This window comes from Carica papaya, chromosome 2 (assembly GCF_054855325.1).
Source record: "Carica papaya isolate Zhongbai chromosome 2, ASM5485532v1, whole genome shotgun sequence".
Lineage (NCBI taxonomy): Eukaryota > Viridiplantae > Streptophyta > Magnoliopsida > Brassicales > Caricaceae > Carica > Carica papaya.
Genome location: NC_142310.1, coordinates 31,211,654 through 31,231,176, shown reverse-complemented (window position 1 = coordinate 31,231,176; position 19,523 = coordinate 31,211,654). Strand labels below are relative to the sequence as shown.

General features: G+C 32.2%; 2 protein-coding genes and 1 long non-coding RNA gene across 4 annotated transcripts; 1 reads left to right on the top strand and 2 right to left on the bottom strand.

The window, feature by feature from the left end:
- Positions 1-1,504: 1,504 nt before the first annotated feature.
- Positions 1,505-2,788, top strand: LOC110815148 (uncharacterized). Its single transcript, XR_002539784.2, has 2 exons — positions 1,505-2,211; positions 2,341-2,788. It is a non-coding gene; the product is annotated as an uncharacterized LOC110815148 (long non-coding RNA).
- A 151-nt stretch (positions 2,789-2,939) lies between these two features.
- PUX2 (plant UBX domain-containing protein 2) lies at positions 2,940-7,204 on the bottom strand. Its single transcript, XM_022042737.2, has 3 exons — positions 5,177-7,204; positions 3,863-4,141; positions 2,940-3,423 (listed from the first exon to the last, which is right to left on the bottom strand). The coding sequence occupies exons 1-3, from the start codon at positions 6,098-6,100 to the stop codon at positions 3,172-3,174; spliced, it is 1,455 nt and encodes a 484-aa protein (XP_021898429.1). The 5' UTR covers positions 6,101-7,204; the 3' UTR covers positions 2,940-3,171.
- A 2,595-nt stretch (positions 7,205-9,799) lies between these two features.
- On the bottom strand, positions 9,800-12,819 carry PDLP6 (plasmodesmata-located protein 6). 2 transcript variants are annotated; one of them, XM_022043000.2, is made up of 4 exons: positions 11,910-12,819; positions 10,478-10,600; positions 10,282-10,335; positions 9,800-10,180 (listed from the first exon to the last, which is right to left on the bottom strand). In XM_022043000.2, the coding sequence occupies exons 1-3, from the start codon at positions 12,634-12,636 to the stop codon at positions 10,325-10,327; spliced, it is 861 nt and encodes a 286-aa protein (XP_021898692.1). In that variant the 5' UTR covers positions 12,637-12,819; the 3' UTR covers positions 9,800-10,180; positions 10,282-10,324. The 2 variants fall into 2 exon arrangements, with proteins under 2 accessions (XP_021898692.1, XP_021898612.1); XM_022042920.2 differs by having other exon boundaries at positions 9,800-10,335; positions 11,910-12,818.
- Between the last annotated feature and the right edge of the window lie 6,704 nt (positions 12,820-19,523).

Below are 19,523 nucleotides of genomic sequence, written 5' to 3'. Positions count from 1 at the left end.
TAAACGAAAAATTAATTGGTTAAGTGAATGAATGAATGGTAATCTTACTGGATATCCTGAGAGATGGTGGACGGACAGAGTACATAAGAAATCCTACCGTGAACGTCACCTCATACCGGACAGAGTATCGAAGATTGATATTTTTGGTGCTCATACCGAACGGGGTATGGGGACGACTTGTTTCATCCTCATACCGGACATGGTATCGAGGGATTGTATTTTTGAAGCTCATATCGGACGGAGTATGAGGACAGCCGGTTAGTTGATAAAGTTGGATGTTAGTTTACGCGTTGTGGGACATCCTTATGGAGCCCCATAGATACTAGTAGGCAAATAAAAAATGAAAGTTGTTATTCTTACTTACTTGAATATGAAATTATGATATTGTTGAGTTATTGTCTCTATAGGTCGATTTTGAAAATTTCGCAATGGTAAGTGTGCAATAAATGGTTTTACTTATGATAAATGAATTTATTTAAATTAATAGCTTTATTGGTTGTTTTTATGATTTTTATCAACCTTTAGTTTTTATATTGGGGAGTAGTGTGATATTTTTACTGGGTTAGTGTAGCTCACCTCTTCATGAACTATTTCAGATCAAGAGGATCAAGATTCAAATCTCGATCAACAAGAGAGTTGTTAATAGTTTACTACCTGGACTCCTTCAAAAATTAGTGAAGGTCGTGTTAAGATTCTCAGTTGTTTACTTTTTGTTGATTTCTTTGATTTTTATTTATTCTTTTAGAATGAATATTTTCATAACTTTATTATGTATTTTAAATTATTGTGTAAGAAATGTAAACATTGACTTTATTATTTCACTTCCGCATTTAATTTATAATTTATTTTTTTAAAAATTTCAGGTCGTTACATAAAAAGTAATTGAATTTTTGAATAAATTATAGAATTATATATAAAAAGATAGTCCTAGAAAAACATAATTTTTTTAATAAATTATATTACAGAAATAGAAAGAGATTTTTTATATCCCTTGAATAAAATAAAAATAACTTTAAACGATAAATTTTTTTTTTTTATTTATGACCAAAAAATTGAAAAGAAATAAAATAAACGGGTTATTCCTACATTTCTTTTATTTATTTTAAAATAAATTAGCACTTGCTATTGTTACGTACATGATTACGATATTGAGCATGCAAAGGGCAATGGAGTGGAAAGTAGTCGGTGTTGATGTGACGTCACGCACATCCCTTATCTGAATACAAATGATAATTTAAATAAATGGTGGGACCCGCCTTTTTTTAAAGATTAACCAACCAACAAAACAACCAGACTTAATAAAGAATCGGTGAATCGCACAAAATTAACGGTGAATAACTTCATTTCTTTTTCTTTTTTTTTGGTGTTATTTAAAAGTCACCGACTTTCTCTCCCACAATTAAAAGCGTGACCTTTCAAATAATCAAAAACGTGTTTGACTTTGCGTTTTCCTCTTGTAGATATTCGAACCCGAGACCTTGAACTCATAAGATTTGACTTTTCTTAATTTTTATTTTTTTTCAGAAGAAATTGCTGAAAATTCATTCAAGAATTATCTGCAACAAGAATGGAAGGGTTCCTCAACAAAATACTGTTTAACCAAGTTAGCAAGACTTCATTGTGTAAGAGTTTCAAGCGAGTGACAAATAAAGCTGCGAGTCTGTTGCAGGATTTCTATTTTTGATTTAACAGTGTTGATTTTAGAGCTGACATTCCCTGTAACCTCTTTATCCCAGTCTTTCAAAGATTCCCCACAAGCATTAACTTTTTCAACCAGAGAGAGCATGGTGACCCCTAGACCACGAATCAGCAATAACAACTTGACAAGAGGATTTTCTTAATTATTAAGGTAGCCCGGTAAACTGATAACAAGTTTTATGGTCTTCTTCAATGAGTAGATCAACATGGTGAGTTGAATGAGAGAGTATGTCTACAACTAAATCGTCTTTCCACAATACACAGAGACCTCCAGACCTATTCTCTTCGTAACAAGAGCAGTCAACCACAAACAGTTTATGAAATCCCAGATTATCGTCAACGGACACCATTTCCTTCGCCAATTTCTTTTGTTTCCATTAAGAATAAAAAGGAATGGAGATCCTCTGAAGTTTATTAATTGCTGCGGGCCTCCTTAACCCACGACAATAATAGCTAATTAGATTCATGGCTTCCAGCGGGGTTGCGTTGCAACTACCGCAGATAGATCTGCAGGTACCTCACTGTTTGTTTCTCTAATCGCTTTAAAAGTTCCTGTCTAAATTCGCTTAATCGTGAAGAAACATCACAGATTCTTCAATTTCATAGGTAGGGCATTTTACCAGTTTTATTATAATTCTCCAGATGTGGCGATATTGCACGTTCCTTATTGGTTGAGCCAGAGACCGTCTTTGCACCCCTGCGAGCTCTTCTCTTCCATTTATTTGATCCCCCACTGCCAATCTGCTCCAGGAGTGAGAGAATTATTCTTTTTTCGTTACCAGCACCACGCTATCTCACGAAACCAGGGGGATTTCAGTTTTACATGACTGAAAGAGTTAAGTGTCTGAGCTTGTGAGCTGGGCTGGAGTTCTTGGAGATAACCCGAGCCAATTATTAGTAGCTGGGTTAGAGAATGAACTCTGAACTTGGGGTTGTAGCAGAGAAGTAAAAGAGATCGAGCCTTTACCTTCGTCCAGCCCAGACCTACTTCTTTGAAATTGAAATTTTTGTTTCTTAGTTTTTAAAATATATAAAATAAGTTCTTATATTATTTTATACATTTAATAAAATTCATATAATTGGAAGAGTTCATGGCATGTTAACAGGCTCGCCTTTTGTAGCCCAAAAAACCCTTCATCCTTGGCTTGAGAGGGGTAGACATAGAAACATTTAATTTTATCCTCAAATAAAAAATTATATTTCTATATCTTTTGCACAAAGAGTATATATATCCAAATCCATAAATTTTGATATGTACATAAAGATGTACACCCATATATATATATATATATGTAAACTACAAAATCCATTTATCATAAATTAAGACTTGGAAGCCTGCTCAAAGAACTCACAATGAGAAGAAAAAAAGAACAAAAAAAGTGAATTTACAGCAGAAAAAAAAAATATATTTTTAAAAAGATTAAAACAGGAAAGACAAGCACATAAGCTGGCATTCTAATGCCCTATTGAGGTTTACACTCTAACAGCAGCTGAATCAAGAGGTTCAATAATTTCCAGAAGTTCATTGGAGAGCCCTGTGAAAAGAATCGAATCTGATTCAATAGGTCTAAATTTGATAAGCGCAGAGGGAACCAAATCCTCATCATCTAGTGTTCTGGCTTTCTCTCCTGGTGCAGGAAAGGAAGGGATCACTTTCCGTCTTACCAATACGGGATCTAGCAGCTCGAACTCCAAACCCGGTTCTTTCAGTGCTGAGCTCACAAACTGAACATAATAAACCTCTTGCATATCAAATTTACAGTCTCTATGAGCCAAATATAGGAAACAATAACCTAAAGAAAACTTTATAGTCTGTCACTTTCACAGCCAGATAGAACACTTTGACAAGAAAATTGCATTCTTCTCAAACATTCCATCTTGGATAGAATAATAAATCCTCGGTGCTTATATCACGGTGATAACACCGGCTCAAAATTACTGATCAGAAATGTTAAAATGCATTCTAATTACTTAACAACTAAATCATTTATCACATTTTGAACTTATTGCTACGTATAACGTGTAAAACACCTGTTGCCACATGAGTTACCATATTTTTGGCAAGTTTGCTTTTTGGAAATTATATTTTCAACTGAAAATTATCTAAAGAACAAAAGAAAAGGAAGCAATAAACAAAAAGTAAGCAATAACTAAGAGGACTAACCTCATACAGAGCACTGGTTGGCTCCCAAGGGAAGAAAATTCCTTGGAGCACCACTCCGTCAGGAAACTGGACACGTATGACAGTCTTCGTGTACCTTTTCCTAGCAGCTTTAGCCTGCTTTTCCTTGTATGATTTAGGGATCAAAAGCTGAGACTCAGCAATCTTTTTCTTCCTCGTATCGGCCTCTCTCTTCAGCTCTTCAGCTGAGAGGTTGTAAAAAGAATCTGGCAACTCAATTTTTGCTGCTACACTTTCAGGCACAGAAAAGAATATGCGGATCTAAAACACAAAATCAATGGTCATAATATAATATAAAAAATTACGATCGAAGTGGTACAGACGGTTCACATGGAAAATTGTAAGGCAAGAAAAGAGAAGAGGACTGCCAAAGAATTCTTGAACAAACAATTTGAAATACATCCATTCTATTATGAAAATGATGACAAACAGGAGAATAGAAACAAGAAAGGATGAATCATAATATCATAATTGACCACACTGAACTAGTCTGCATGACACGGTTTTATAGTTAATTGGGTTCAACTTCCAACAGTTAATTTGCTGTCTGACTTTATCAGATTCCTAATAGTCTAGGTACCACTACTTTCAATATAAGACATAAAGAAGTCCTAGCAAAGTAACTTTACACTTGAAAGAAACAAAAAGTTGAAACAACAAATCGTGAAGCCTTTACATATCAATTTTGGATCTTATAATCCTGATCACAATGTTAGCTAACATGTCATTTGGATAAGAAACAGTGAAGAATAGTGTTAATTATGGTTGCAACGTACTTCTTCAGCAATAGCTACAGGTGGACTGTAGATTTTTTTTTGAAAAAACAAATTGTACTTAAGCTTAACTCCTTATTTTGTCATACTCAGCAACATTCCACTACTTCGTTTCTCTTGTTTATTTATCCTAACCAACTTTCAATTATTGATGTACAAGTGTAAAATGATCAATCAAGCAATAAGACCGAGAAAAACAAAAAACAGAAATATACAAAGTTCAGTTTGGCCAGGCCAACCAGCAGAGAGATAATCCAAATTCACTATAAGAATAAATTGGAAAGTACATATTCAAACTCTAACCCAATACATATAATCCAAGATAACAGAGAAAAATGCCTAGAGATTACTCTAAAAGTTACATATTCCAGAGATATATAGAGAGGGATTTTACTTGTAATTAACTTGATAAACTCAAGTCACAAAATTTGTTTTCTAAAGTTCAACCATGATACAAAATTAAAGGCCTTAGACTATGATCAATAAGTATCCTATAAACTGAGTTTTGCAGAATAAAGAATACCTGTCGGTTTGCCTTCTTCAGCTGAACCACTTCTTCTGAGTTTGCTGGAGTTGCAGATTTAAAATTCTCAGTCTTTTTAGGCTCTTCCTCTGTCTTTCTCGGTTCTAACAATGCTATTGCTTTGCTAATTAAGCTAATGCCTTTCTCACTAGGAGCCCCCATCATTGAACATATCTCCCCACCTTCCTCTTTCAATTCAAATCCTAGAAACTCCAACAGCTCAACAGCTCCTCCAACCTCACCAATAGCCTCCCTTATCTTAGGATTACTCATTCTAATCTTTCTAAACTTTGGATTCTCTGGTTCCTTGACTATGTTCCTCAACAATCTGAGAATCACATCGACTGACCCTTCTGGTGGGTTACCCGAAAGAAATGCACGAACACAAGCCTCCACTTCAGTCTTCGTCTCCGACCCATCATCAGCCAATCTCGAAACATCAGCATCGCCATTTTTGTCCGCTGAGTTACTATTGAGACAGCTCTCTACATGTGCAGATACCTCTTCCTCAGACCTGTAAGAAATCCCGCAAACTGGGCATTCGAAGACATTCAAAGAATACCCATTTTGGGATCTCTTTCCTGAAGTTATCAATGAATCATATGGATCAAACCCGTTTGCCGGTTTTCGATCTGGGTCCGGACTATTTGTGGAACTGTGTTTGTTCTGGTCAGAATTGAGAGGTTTTTGCGGCAAAGGTTTAGAATTTGTAGGTGCGACCGACGAAGAAGAAGAAGACGAAGGGTTCCGCTGTGGAGCGTGAGTTTGTGGGTGGCTGTAGCGGGCAGGAATCGGGTTAACGGGTCCAGATGAAGCAGAGCCCAAGACTCTACTTTGGCCCTTGAATTTACCCGAAGACGATGAAGTAAATGGATTGTTGACTTTCTTCATGAAACCCTTGACCTTATCTTTCATGTCATCCATTTCTCCAACCCAAGAGGAAATACCAACAGTTAGCAGCAAGAATCCAAGAAGTGAACAAGAAAAGCCGGAAAAATGAAGGTCCTAATGAAGAACCCGATGCTTGATTGTTCTGAGCGATCCAATAAAAAGGAGCTTTCAGGGGATGGAGCAATTACTTTCCTCGCTATTTCGAGAGATCTATTATAGTTTTCAACAGGGTATTCTTCTGAGGTTGAAACGGAGAAAGACGTGAAATCAAGAAAGGAACAAAAGGATTGAGAGAAGAAAGATAGTAAGGATATTAGTTGTTCTGGGCGGAAGGAGTTGATATAATAAATTATAAAGAAACAAATATGGGAATGGAGGATGATAAAAAAATGGTTGACTTGGTGAAAGTAGGGATTTTGTTTTTGCAAGACTGTTGTCGTAATATACGGTGTAATTACCGGTTGGAATTATTCCTTTTATTAGAGACGGCTACTGCGACGTAAATAAAAATACTCCACATATATAATCAGGTTTTCTCACAAACAAGATTTTGAACAGAAGACTCCTTATTACTTTAAAAGAAGGTTCAAGTTAAGAGCAGTTAAAATTTCAGTCCGGATCAGAGAATTATATCAATCCAATTCTCGATCCTAAAGATAAATAAATAGCCAAATATTTTTCAATTATTTTCAAATTGCTTCATTTCTTTCAATCAAATCACCACTTAAACACTAATTTTTTTTAGAACGAAAGAAAAAAAAAAAAAAAAAAAAAAAAAAAACACCAAAACAAAACCCAACCAACTTATATATTAAGATTAGAAAAGAAAAAGATACTAATGTTTCTTATTTGCACTACTTTTTCTCTTCTTCTTCTTCTTCTTCTTTCTTAGCGTTGATGATGAGGAGGTACTTCAGAATTCTTTCTAAATGGTAGGAGATTGAGGGATAAGATGATTCAAAAGATAAAGATTGAGGGTTTGTTCTTTCTGAGGAGGTGGAAAAGGAGGCTTCTTTCCGGTGAGCAGAAGGGAAGAATTGAGGTAGAGATTTTTTAAGAGTTTCAAAGAGTTGGAGAATCAAAAGGTAAAGAGTTTCTAGGACCTTTCTCTTTCTCTTTCACTTTGATGAAAGTAGAAAGGCAAAATATTTATGAGACTTTTTTATCTTTCTCTTTGTGGGGAGATTTTGTTATTTGTATTATTATTATTTTCTTTGGTAAATGGAATAGAACACTAAAATTTTAATCCCACAAAGAGATAATCATACAACTAGAACCAAAAGTTATTGGTTAAAAGATAAGATTATTTTTTTTCTTTTAATCAATGACTACAATTTTTACCAAGATTTTAACCCCGCAAATAGGGAATCATAAATTGAGTCGTAGTATTCACTCAAAACATACTGACTGATTCATATATATATATATATATGTGTGTGTGTGTGTATATATTTTCAAGCTATAATGCATCAGGTTATAATTAAATATGTAAAGGGTTACATGAAAGGAATGATTTTGGATCCACTAATGGTACCAATAAGAAACGAGTTTGTCCAATTTCTATAGCCCATGGGTTCAGTTACTAAGGCTATTGAATTTGACAAGCCCTAAAACACATTTTAGGAGAACCAAATTAAGATAACATAAATAAATATAAATATAAATATTATTTAATTTATTATTATTATTATTTTAAAATATTTTTTTAAAACAAATAATTTTATATCTCATTTTGACAACTAAACGACACAACCTAACCCGTGACACTCGTGTCATTTTCTCTCGACACTTATTAATTTTTTTTTTTTTTTTTTAAAAGGATAAAATAATGTTCTTTTTTGGTGGATAGAGTTGTTGTTTAGTCACACTTTTATTCTTCGTTTTATAAGCAAAGCCCATAAAAATCTTGAAAGACGAATCACTCAACCCATAAAAATTAAAACATAAACCAACAAAAAGAAAAAGGTTCCACTACCTTCTTACTCATTCAATTTACGCAATTCAATCTAAGAATTTTAAAATAAATTAAATATAAATTTAAAATATGTTGGAATCAAATAATTGTGATTAAATTTAAAAAATAAAAACGTATATAAATTTATAACGAAAAAAAATCTTTATGATTTAAAAATTATAATTGTCTTTTTATATTTTTAATTTAATTTATTATAAAATTAAAAATAACGATTTTAATTAAAAATTCATATTTTATTTGATGTATTAAATTTTAATATTTATTTAATATAAATATACTACTTAACTAAAATTAATTAAATTGGTAGTCATTAATACATAATAAATCTACATATGTATATACACAGTTGATTAAAACTCAATATTTAATTTTAAAAATAAATTTTTATTTAATTTATTATTTTATAATTTCTAACAAATACAAATTAAATTCCTCAAACTCTTTGGTCCATCCTTAGTTTTTATATTATATCCAATGAATGACTTCATTTTAGGGGAAGGTGCCAATGTTCAATTTGTTTAGTTTTATATATATATATATATAAACCCACCATAAAAAACGCCAATTCTTTTTTTTTTTCTAAGTGTATAACAAAAGGTTATATGTATATATATATATATACACACGTATGTATAAACATATGAAGCTTGAACCAAAGAGGAAATGATTAAACAACAACAATTTCTACCAAATTGACATCTAAGCAGACAAGATTTCGTGATCAATGATATAATATGTGTGTGTGTGTGTATATATATGTATATATAGACCAATTTTAAACAATTATCATTATATTATTCAAATAACTTTTTGGTTCTTGGCCTCGTATTTTGTCATGCATCTTGTCACTTTTGATACATCTTTTTCCCCTTTTTTAAAAGGTATCAATAATCTCACACCAGAATTAATACATGCATTGTCTTTTTTAAATACATACATATATATATATATATATATATATAATCCCCAATAAACAATGCTTCTGATGCGGGAGTAATCATTACATCACGTCTAATTCATCATTTAAATTTTAGGCTTAATTAACTAATTCAATTATACAAAATGGGAAGTGATTAAATCAAATCATTCTTCCAATTCACATACTTGAAAATTGAAGTGATTAAATTTAAAATGTAAAACAAAAAGTTATAGATAATGGAGGAGAGAGAAGATTCTAAAAAATTCAATCAGGCACCAACTTTTTAAGCCTAATTAAGCTTTTAATCCACTCAAATCCACCTTTAATCTAGAACAGAAGCATGATTATGATTAATGTCTTATTTAAACAAGAGAATATTTGTTTTAATTATTGTAATGATATTAAAATAATTGAAATATTATTTCATTTGCTTGAATCAGTTCCTCCTTCTTGGACATTAGACAGCTAGTCAAACATGAGTTGGGATATTCAACTTTTTTTTTTCTTTTTGAAAAGACATACAGTGAAAATAAGGCTTTCAAATCAAAACCCATCAAAAAAACCAGAATTCCAATTTGAAACAAGAACAGAAAATCATAATTTCAAGTTAAACAAAAATCATAAAGAGTAAATTTATTAAGCTAATGTATGCATAAGTTATGAGTTAAATTATCGCTTATTCAATAAAACTATCGAATTCAAATTATTATTACTCAAAAATTTAAACATTGTACAATTGAACATCGACTTGAATCTTTATGTAGAACTCATAATCAACAATCATTCTATATTAGAATTAAATATGAATTTTATCAAAATAATTATTAGAAGAGAAAGATTAACACAGAAGAGATTGAATGATACTAAGATGAACAATTACTACTTTTGGGTGTTTTTGCCAACTCTAAATTAAAAAAAGCTATAAAACTCTTACAACTATAACCCAACAAAAGCACTAAATTAACTACAGTTGCAGCACCCAAAAAATAAAAAGAACTTTTTTTTTTTTCTCACAAGTGCTTTTAGTAATATTATACAGAGAAGGTAAAACAATATAGCTCAAGTGGGAGGTGTAGATAATGTAGAGAAGAATCTTTAAGCCTTTTTCAATCTTATTGCAACTTTCTTTTTCACTTGTTTCAAGGTTCCCTGTTTGGCATCAACATCTTTGTATTTACCTTTTGAGGGCTTCTTCTTTATAATAAAATATGGAAAGGAACTTCAAGAAAAAATTGAAAAAAAAAGAAAGAACAGAGAGAGATGGTGAGGGAAAAGCAGAGTCCAGAAAACAGAGGAGAACCCAGAAAAAAGAACATTTACCAGAGGAGAAAAGCTTCTTGAATTTATGCCCAAAATTATTTTATCATTTACCATCTGCAAAAGAGAAAAAGGGTTTAGAGATATGAGAATTTTCACGAGGTTCAAAAAAAAAAAAGGAAAAGAAAATTTGAAAAAAAAAAAACAGAGCAAAAAGGGGCATATATGTATATGTATATACATTTGTATGTATCTATACCTTTTCCTTTTTCACACACTTTTCTCAAGAAAGAGAGGAATACAATGAGTAAGGCAACTGCTGCAATGAGTCCAATTAGGATTGCTAGTGTCTTCTCAATTTCATTATCATTGCTATTGTTGTCTGCAAATTAAAAAAAAAAAGAAACACCAATTTATGTAGTACTTGAAAGCTTAATATTATTATATGATCAAAAGCTAAATTAAAAGGAAAAGAAGCAAAAGATTAAATCATTGCGGTTAGTGAATTAGAGAACATTAGCTAAGTTGGGAACGAGCAATACTTGTTGGGTAATTACATGAAATATATATATATATATATATATGATGGTTAGATCAATTAGGGTTTGATAGCTAAACTAATCAAAACTTAATTATGTCATTTGCCATTTAATTGTGATGCTGTACTTGTTTTCGTTATCACTCTTCAATCAATAGGTTTATTATTAAGAACATAACACATTTTATTTTTTTTTTTAAATCTATTCTTAAGAGATTAAAGCTTCAAATGCACTGAGGCGTGTTCTCTAAGTAACAGTTATGAGATAAAAGAAAATTAATAAACATGAAATTGGGATTTGGGTAGCATCACATTGGATCCCTAAGACATTTAATCTAAATGGGTGGGTCCCTAATTCAATGCAACTAGCTAAGTGCTTTTACATGTAATATTTTCTTGTTTATAAAAGTGGAAAATTCAAATAAAATAATTGTACTACCCTACTAGTCAAATATATATATATATATATGTATATATGTATGTGTATGTGTATGTGTATATATTTCCTCCGCCAAAAGTCACCAGGAAATGAACTCAAAACTTTTTTGGTCAGTTTTTTCCTCCCCACTATTTTCACTCTAACCCATTTAATAATATTTATTTTTTCAAATTCAACCCCTAAGAGTAAATTCTTAATGTAAAAACCGTGAACCACAAAGAGCTGTCGACTATTTTAATTCACCAAAAATAAACACCACCATTATTAAAAATTAGATGGACATGACATTAGATTAGTTCATAATTATGATTAGGTAAATAATGGACAATATATATTGAAATAAAAATAAATATTGTTACTTAATTTCAATGTTCTCCACAATCTTATGTGCGAAGGGTAGGAAGTCAATGGGATAGTTTATTTTGCAACTACTTTTGTAGAAACAGAAAATTATGGTTATAATTAGAAAAGATGATTAAATAATTTAATCTCAGATTATGCAAATTACCATCATGCAAAGCCATAATTAAGAGACAGACAAGCTTATATACATTTTCACACGGACGTAATGGTAATTAAACGGAGTAATTACGATGGGTAATTAGTAAAAAAAATTTAAATTAGACCCATTAAATAATAGTAATTAAAACCAGAAAAAACCAGACAATACCAAAAAAGCCACAAACCACAGTTGGGGGTGGCGAAGCCGCTTACCCTTATCGCCGTGGGAGTGACTCCCACCTTCCGAGTAACGCGCGTAGCACTTGGCCAAGAACAAGTCGCCCCACGCGGCGGCCCCACAGTTGGTTTTAAGCCGTCCGATGGCGTCCGACAAGCAATCCTGGCACTCGCTCGGACTCAAGTCTCCTACGCACTGCGCCACAGCCTGTATGTTCCCCGACCCTCCCACCCTGTACGGCCTGTAACTCCCGTCGCTGCTGCTCGCACCCAGGAACCCCAGCACGGCATCGCGTCTAGTCAACGCGTCGGAGTCGTATCCAATCAACGGTCCGCATTTGCTGACAACCACCGTCTTGTCCTCCACGCCCAGGAAAGTCGCGTTGTCGTACTTAATGAAACATCCTTCGAGCTGCAACGCGCCGCCGCATGAGTCGACACAGAGAGTGCCGACCTGACTCACCGCCCGAGCCACGCAGCGGGCGCAGTCGCCGTTGTTGAGGTCGCCACGACACTGGAAGAGGCCGTAAATGGTGTCTTGCTGGGTGGAACCCTGAATGGTAAAGTTGTTAAAGGATGTTAACATGGCTGAGTTGACGAGGGAAGTGAGTATTGAGTTGACGTTGTTCTCGTATGGTGAACCGGGCGCGTATTTCAGCTTTGAACAGCCACCAAAGACGAAGGTTTCTGTTGCAGAGAAAGATGGGTTTGTATGGAGAGTGATTGTGAGGAGAAAGAAGAGAACTTTCTGCGTTATAGACATTCTTCTGGGCTGTTTGAGAGACAGAGGAAACAAGAGAATGGTTTTGTTTGATGAAGATGAAATGGGTATCTTCACAGAGGGAAAAAGAGTTATGGAGGTTTGGCTATGGCAGAGAGAGAGAGAATGGTTGCTTTAAGGAGAATTTACGTAAGGAAGGGAGTAACTTGATATATGCGTCCGTTGCCAATATATCATTATATGCAATCCTGTGTTTTCTTTTATTTTTTTCTCTCTTCTTTTTCGTTATTTTGTTTTCTTCTTTCTTTTACTCTGTTTTTTTTTTTTTTTTATATCAAAATAGTGGAAATTTCAGGTAATTAAATCAAAAGAGTAGGTTAATATTTGTTCGAAAATTATATACATATCATGTGAGTGTACGGCTGATGAATGGTTTTATTTAGACTAACCATATTCTAATTAAAAATAAATTAAATAATTATTGAATGTTAGTAGAGAATCATGGAAACCTAGTAATACAATATTGGTGATGGAGCAATCTGATGATGATCAAATAGATTAATGAAAACGAAGAAAAGAAGAACGAATAATGTTTAAAAAATTGTGATAAGGTTGGAAAAATGATTGATGTTCATGAATAATATATGATTGTTTATGACTACGTATTTAGCATGCCTAATAAAATCAATTAATGGTCTTAGGACAGGTAAAGGTAATACTTGTTCCTACTATTATACGCACATAGTGAAGTCTTATTATTTCAAAGAATTAGCATAATGCTATTAGTAATACTATTCAAATATGAACATATTAGACTTCATATTATTAATAAAAAATAAGAGATCTCAAAATTTTCTATTTGTATAAAAATTATTAAAATTCATTTAAAAAAATTAAATAAATATTTTCATAATTCTAAACTCTAAATTTATAAACATGAAGCACACAATCCAACACTAATAGTGTAACCCTTAAGTCCCCGGATAAGCATGTTCAAGCCTAACTTGATCGGAGTAACCTTGTAACCCAAGTTCCCTCTCCTATCTCTTTGATTATGTATTCAATCTTTAATCTTTAATGACTTTGTCTTCGCTGACTCTTCTCAATAACAATATAATTTAATTCTTTACTAATTCATCGATTTTAGTTCTTAAATTTTAAATATGATAAATTTATTTTTATTTTGATTGAGCGTTAGGTTGCGACTGTATTAGTATTTTTCACCTTATTAGTTTAGAACTTGTTTTTGACATTAATCCTTTTTTTTTTTAATTTGCAATTAAATTTACTACATATTCAATATTTAAAACAATATACTCTGAAAATAATCAAATTTAATAATTTCATACGAAAGGTGTTAAATATTTGTGATGGATATCAAATCATCCAAAAGAATATATATATATATACACACACACATATAATATATGTGATGGTCCAAAGAGAAGGTGACCGCCGTAGGAACATACAGCCGGCCTCTCTCTGGACCCTTTGCCATCCATTTTTTCCCCTTCACAAATCGAAAAAGCAACAGCTTTATCAGTTTCCCATATGAAGCCTCCTCTACCTACCCAAATTTCAATCTGAGCCTTTAATTTCCCTTCAAGAACACTTTTTTTTTTTAAAAAAAAAAAAATTCTTCATATAATAAATAAATTACAAAAACTAAAATCATGGTCAGCCAAGAAAAATTAAATTTGAAGCTTTAATTTTATAGAAAGGTTCGAAGGTGACCCATATATTGTGGCCATATGTACCTTTGGTCTGAATTCTCAAGGGCACATTTTCTAGTCCTTCTCTACTTTTAAAAATTAAACTAATTAACCATGTTGAAGAAAATGTCCATGATTTTGATCTTTCTAAATTTTGACTCACCTAAATACTTGACTTTCAACAGTTTTTGGTCCTTTGTTGACGCAAAGTCCTAAAAAATTTGAAATTAATTAGGACAATAATGTGACATTAGTGCTTGTTGATTAGGGTATGACCTTTATTTTCAAGGTCTAGTTTACTTTCTCTCAAATTTAATTTCTGTATAAACCCTTTTGTTTCCTTTTTTATGGTATACATATATATATATATATATGTGGGATCAATCAATCTATTGATGCCCAAAAATAATTGTTTAGTCCTACAACTGATATATATATATATATATATATATTTAAATGAGTCTCAATTTTATTTTATTTTATTTATAGTTATATAATCGTGTTGTAGAATTATCAAAAAAAAAAAAAGATATATTAATTATTAGAACTCTATTTCAAGTAGTAATTGTTTAGACTTTTGTGCGGAATCTAAAGTCATGATTAATTATTAACATAACGTAAAGTTATGTTTGATTGAATTAATTTTTATATATTTTATTAATATATGATATAAATATTAATAAATAACACAATTTTATAATAAAAGTCCAAAACGTATAAATAGGTAAAAAAATGTTGACAATCTAATAAAAAAATAATTGAGATAATTTATAAGATAATAATTTGGACCACTCATCTACGTTATGAATTTGTTTAATGGCATTGAAATTAGGTTGAACAGTGAAACATTGATTTCACATCAATCAAACGAGAAAACGAAAAAGTTAATTAAAAGAAATGGTTGTATGCATGAATGATGGAGCTATAAATGAGAGGAATAGGGTTTTGGTTATTTCCTAATTAGTACAGATGAGGGCATTGCACCTTCCATTTTCTATATGAAAAAATCATCCATCTTTGTCGTTGACAATATATATGGAGGGTCCCTAATTTTGAGCTGTAGGTTTTAATAGTTATTATTATTATTGATGTTGTTGTTGTTGTTTAAAAAATATTGAGCTACGAGAAAAGAATTGTATGACCAAATCCGTGCTATAGAGATCGAAACGTTGTATTTCATTAAACCCGCATTGCACTCAGCATAAGATGCAAGTGTCGTATGCATACAACTATAGTCACTTGAGGTACAAATGCCATACTTTTTTTTTAAATATTGATTCGAGCGACTGAATATAAAATTTTAAATTAATTTTTTTTTTATAGATAGTAGTTAATCTTCTTTGATACTTTTAAATTATTTTTTCATTTTTCTTTTTTGTTTTCTTGATATATCTTGGTTGTTAGTAAGGTTATAAGTTGAAAGTTGTGTTTGATTATAATTATTAACTTTAATATCATCATTGGTTAAAAAAAGAATTAAAAATATTTGTATTTCAAGCTTATTATTAGCTGAAACATAATCAATTATAAACCAAGGTTAATTTAGCTCCTATAATTAATTAAATGGAATTGATTATACACACACACACACACACATATATATATATATATATAGAGAGAGAGAAGAGGCGAATATTTAATGTGATTATCCAAGAGATAATTACAGATGAATGGATAAGAATTGGAATAGCATGGCTTCATTCAAGAAATCCAATTATGAAGCCACGGAGCTACAGAAAAAAAAGAAAAATTATAAGAGAGAGATACATAGATCTATATATAAATTCCCAGACAAGAAAAGAAACATATACTTTATAGGCTCTATATATATATATATATGTGTGTATATTATATAGAAGCTGATTATGAATGGATATATGTAGCATGTTTCTTTAATAATTTAATTATAGTTAGAGGCCGTACGAATATTTTATTTAATATTCTTAGTTTTATATGTAACCAATAAATAATATGGCATAGACTATTAAATTCAGCTATATGTTAAAATTTACGCAAAGAAAGCTCATGTTCAGGAGGATTCGGATGTCTGTTATGATTAGATGTATTTGTGTGTGTGTCTCATCACATATTCAATATCATTCGCACATATGCATATAATGTGTATGTATAGATATACATACGTATATATGTAATGTTCTTAGTCGCATAAATTACGATGAGGAATAGCTGTCCATGCAAATGGACCCGACATGAAAGAATGGTCAGAATTTTATAACCAGCGATGCATGAAATCTCATTAAATTATTGGCATGCAAATTAAGATTGATACTCCAAAATTATTACTTAGGAGTACTTGACAGTATAAAAACAGAGTGAATTTACATATGGAACCCTAACCTGATGCAGAATCAAGAAAAACAAATGAAAGTTGGTGGAAGAGAAGATTATGACAGTGAATTTACATATAGAATCCTAACGTGACGCAGAATCAAGAAAAACAAATGAAAGTTGGTGGAAGAGAAGACTATGGAAATGATGGTGAGATTTGATATAAATTTATTGGAATGTTTCGAATTTATAGAATTTTCTAACGTGGAAAGCAAATGACTTGACCGATTGATTAATGCCTTCTACTATTTCTCATCATGCCTATATTGTATATCTAAGTATATATTTTGGTTTAAGATTATATTGTATTTTGGTTTAATTTCTAGCCATATTAATTAATTAATTAATTAATTCTCAACTTTAATTTTATATGGGTTAAAGTAAATTTTATTTTTGACCACACCCAATATCTCTACGTTAAATTTTTTTTTAATGGTGAAAATTCAAAAATGAGTGTACTTATATGCTGTATGTCGAGATCACCAACATAAAGATTAGACTAAAAAATAAAGTAGAAATAAAATAAAAATGGAAAAAATTACACAAGTTAACATCCAATTTAAATTTTAATGCTTAAATAACGAGCATAATATATATCTATGTATATACACATATATAAGCTTGGGCAAATTAGACTGAAACAGAAATATCTTTTTCCGCCTTTTGGCTGAGATCAATTGTAGACTTAAACAGAAAATGGATTCATGATTGGATTCATGATTAACATAATATCATTATATATATATATATGTTTTATTATACTTGAGTTGTATTATATTGTGTGTGTAACGGCTCCGGAAATTTTTAAAAAAATATATATAATAATTTGAATGCGAAAGCGAAATAAAAGATTAAAATTAACATCTCTTACATAATAACTTAAAAGTATAAAACAATATCACAAAATAAGTTCTCTAAAAGAAATACGAGAAATGAGAAAAATAAAGAAAACTATAAAGCATCTACCATCTACTCGCCGTCTTCTTGTGGATCGGGCTCGGGAACCAGGTTCTCATGATCCGAAATGGTTAAATAAAAAATGAACTGCACTAACCCAGTAAGGACATCACACTATATCACCTGTTTTTGCATCCCAATTTAATGTATTACATGATAAACTTGATTCAATGTTATTTGTGTCTACTGCTGGGAGTGTAACACTATTGGGAGAAGTTGTCTACAGGGTTTGTGATGTGAAGATAGCAAATAAGAAACCTAGTGGAGACCTAGTAGAATTAGATACGGAAGATTTTGATGTAATTTTAGGGATGAATTGGCTAGCGGCGTATCACGCCACCGTAGATTGTTTTAGTAAGAAGGTTGTATTCAATCGTCCTAATGAGGAGCTATTTACAAATTAATAAAATCATTTAGTACTTATTCCTTGATGACAAGTTTTCTTATTTGTCGAGTACCTTAACCTTACTATTTTCTCTAACTAGGCAAACCCAAGAAAGAGAATTTTATTCAAGAGATTCTGGTAGTCCGATACTTTCTAGATGTGTTTTCGGATGAATTACCCGGACTGTCAATGGACAGGGAAGTTGAGTTTAACATAGATCTATAGTCAGGCACCCATCCTATTTCGATTGCTCCTTACCGCATGAGCTGCGTTGAGATAGAGGAGTTGAGGAAATATATCATTGAATTGCAAGACAGTGATTTTATCAGACAAAGTGTGTCCCCTTGGGGTGCTGGAGTCACTTTTTTCAGGAAGGGAGATGGAATGTTGAAACTATGTATTGATTACAGAGAATTGAACAGGGTCACAATCAAGAACAAGTATTCCTTTCCCAGGATTGATGACATCTTCGATCAGTTGCAGGGTGCGCAGGTCTTCTCCAAAATAGACTTACGATCAGGTTACCATCATGTGAAATTAAGGACAGAAGACATCCCCAAGACGACTTTTCGAACCAGGTATAGACACTATGAGTTCCTGGTCATGCCATTTGGGCTAATCAACGCCCCAGCGATCTTCATGGATCTGATGAAGAGGGTCTTCAGATAATTCTTAGATCAATTTGTTATCGTGTTCATCGATGACATCCTGGTCTACTCAAAAAGCAGAGAGGAACATGCTCATCATCTAGCTCAGGTTTTGCAGGTTCTAAAAAAAAAAAGCTGTATGCAAAGTTGAGTAAGTGTGGATTCTAGCTTGAGCAGACCGCGTTTCTGGGATACATCATATCAAAGGATGGAGTGTCAGTGAATCCTTAAAAGGTTGAAGTGGTACTCGGCTGGGAGAAATTGATATCAGTTAAAGAAATCCGTAACTTTCTGAGAATGGTGGGCTATTACCGTAGGTTCATTGAAGGATTTTCTAGTCTAGCAGCTCCTCTAACCCGACTCATAAAGAAGAATGCCATGTCTGAGTGGAATAAGGACTATGAAAGAAGTTTTTCAGAACTAAAGAAGCAGCTGACTACTGCATCTGTGCTGGCCTTACCGAGTGGATCAGATGGATATACAGTTTACAGTGATGCCTCCTATTTAGGCCTGGGTTATGTTCTAATGCAGCATGAGAAGGTCATAGCCTATGGGTCCAGACAGTTAAAGATTCATGAGAAAAATTATCCCACTCATGACTTAGAGCTTGCTACAATCATACACGCCTTGAAGACTTGGCGCCATTATTTATATGGAGAGACCTTTCAGATCTATACCGATCACAATGGTTTGAAACACATATTTACTCAAAATAATCTTAACATGCGTCAAAGAATGTGGATAGAACTTCTTAAGGACTATGATTGTGACATCTTGTACCATCCGAGTAAGGGCAACGTGGTAGCCGATGCACTCAGCAGAAAAAGTACAGGTATCTTAGTCCATTTGATAGTTTCAAAATGCAGGCAAATTGGGGCC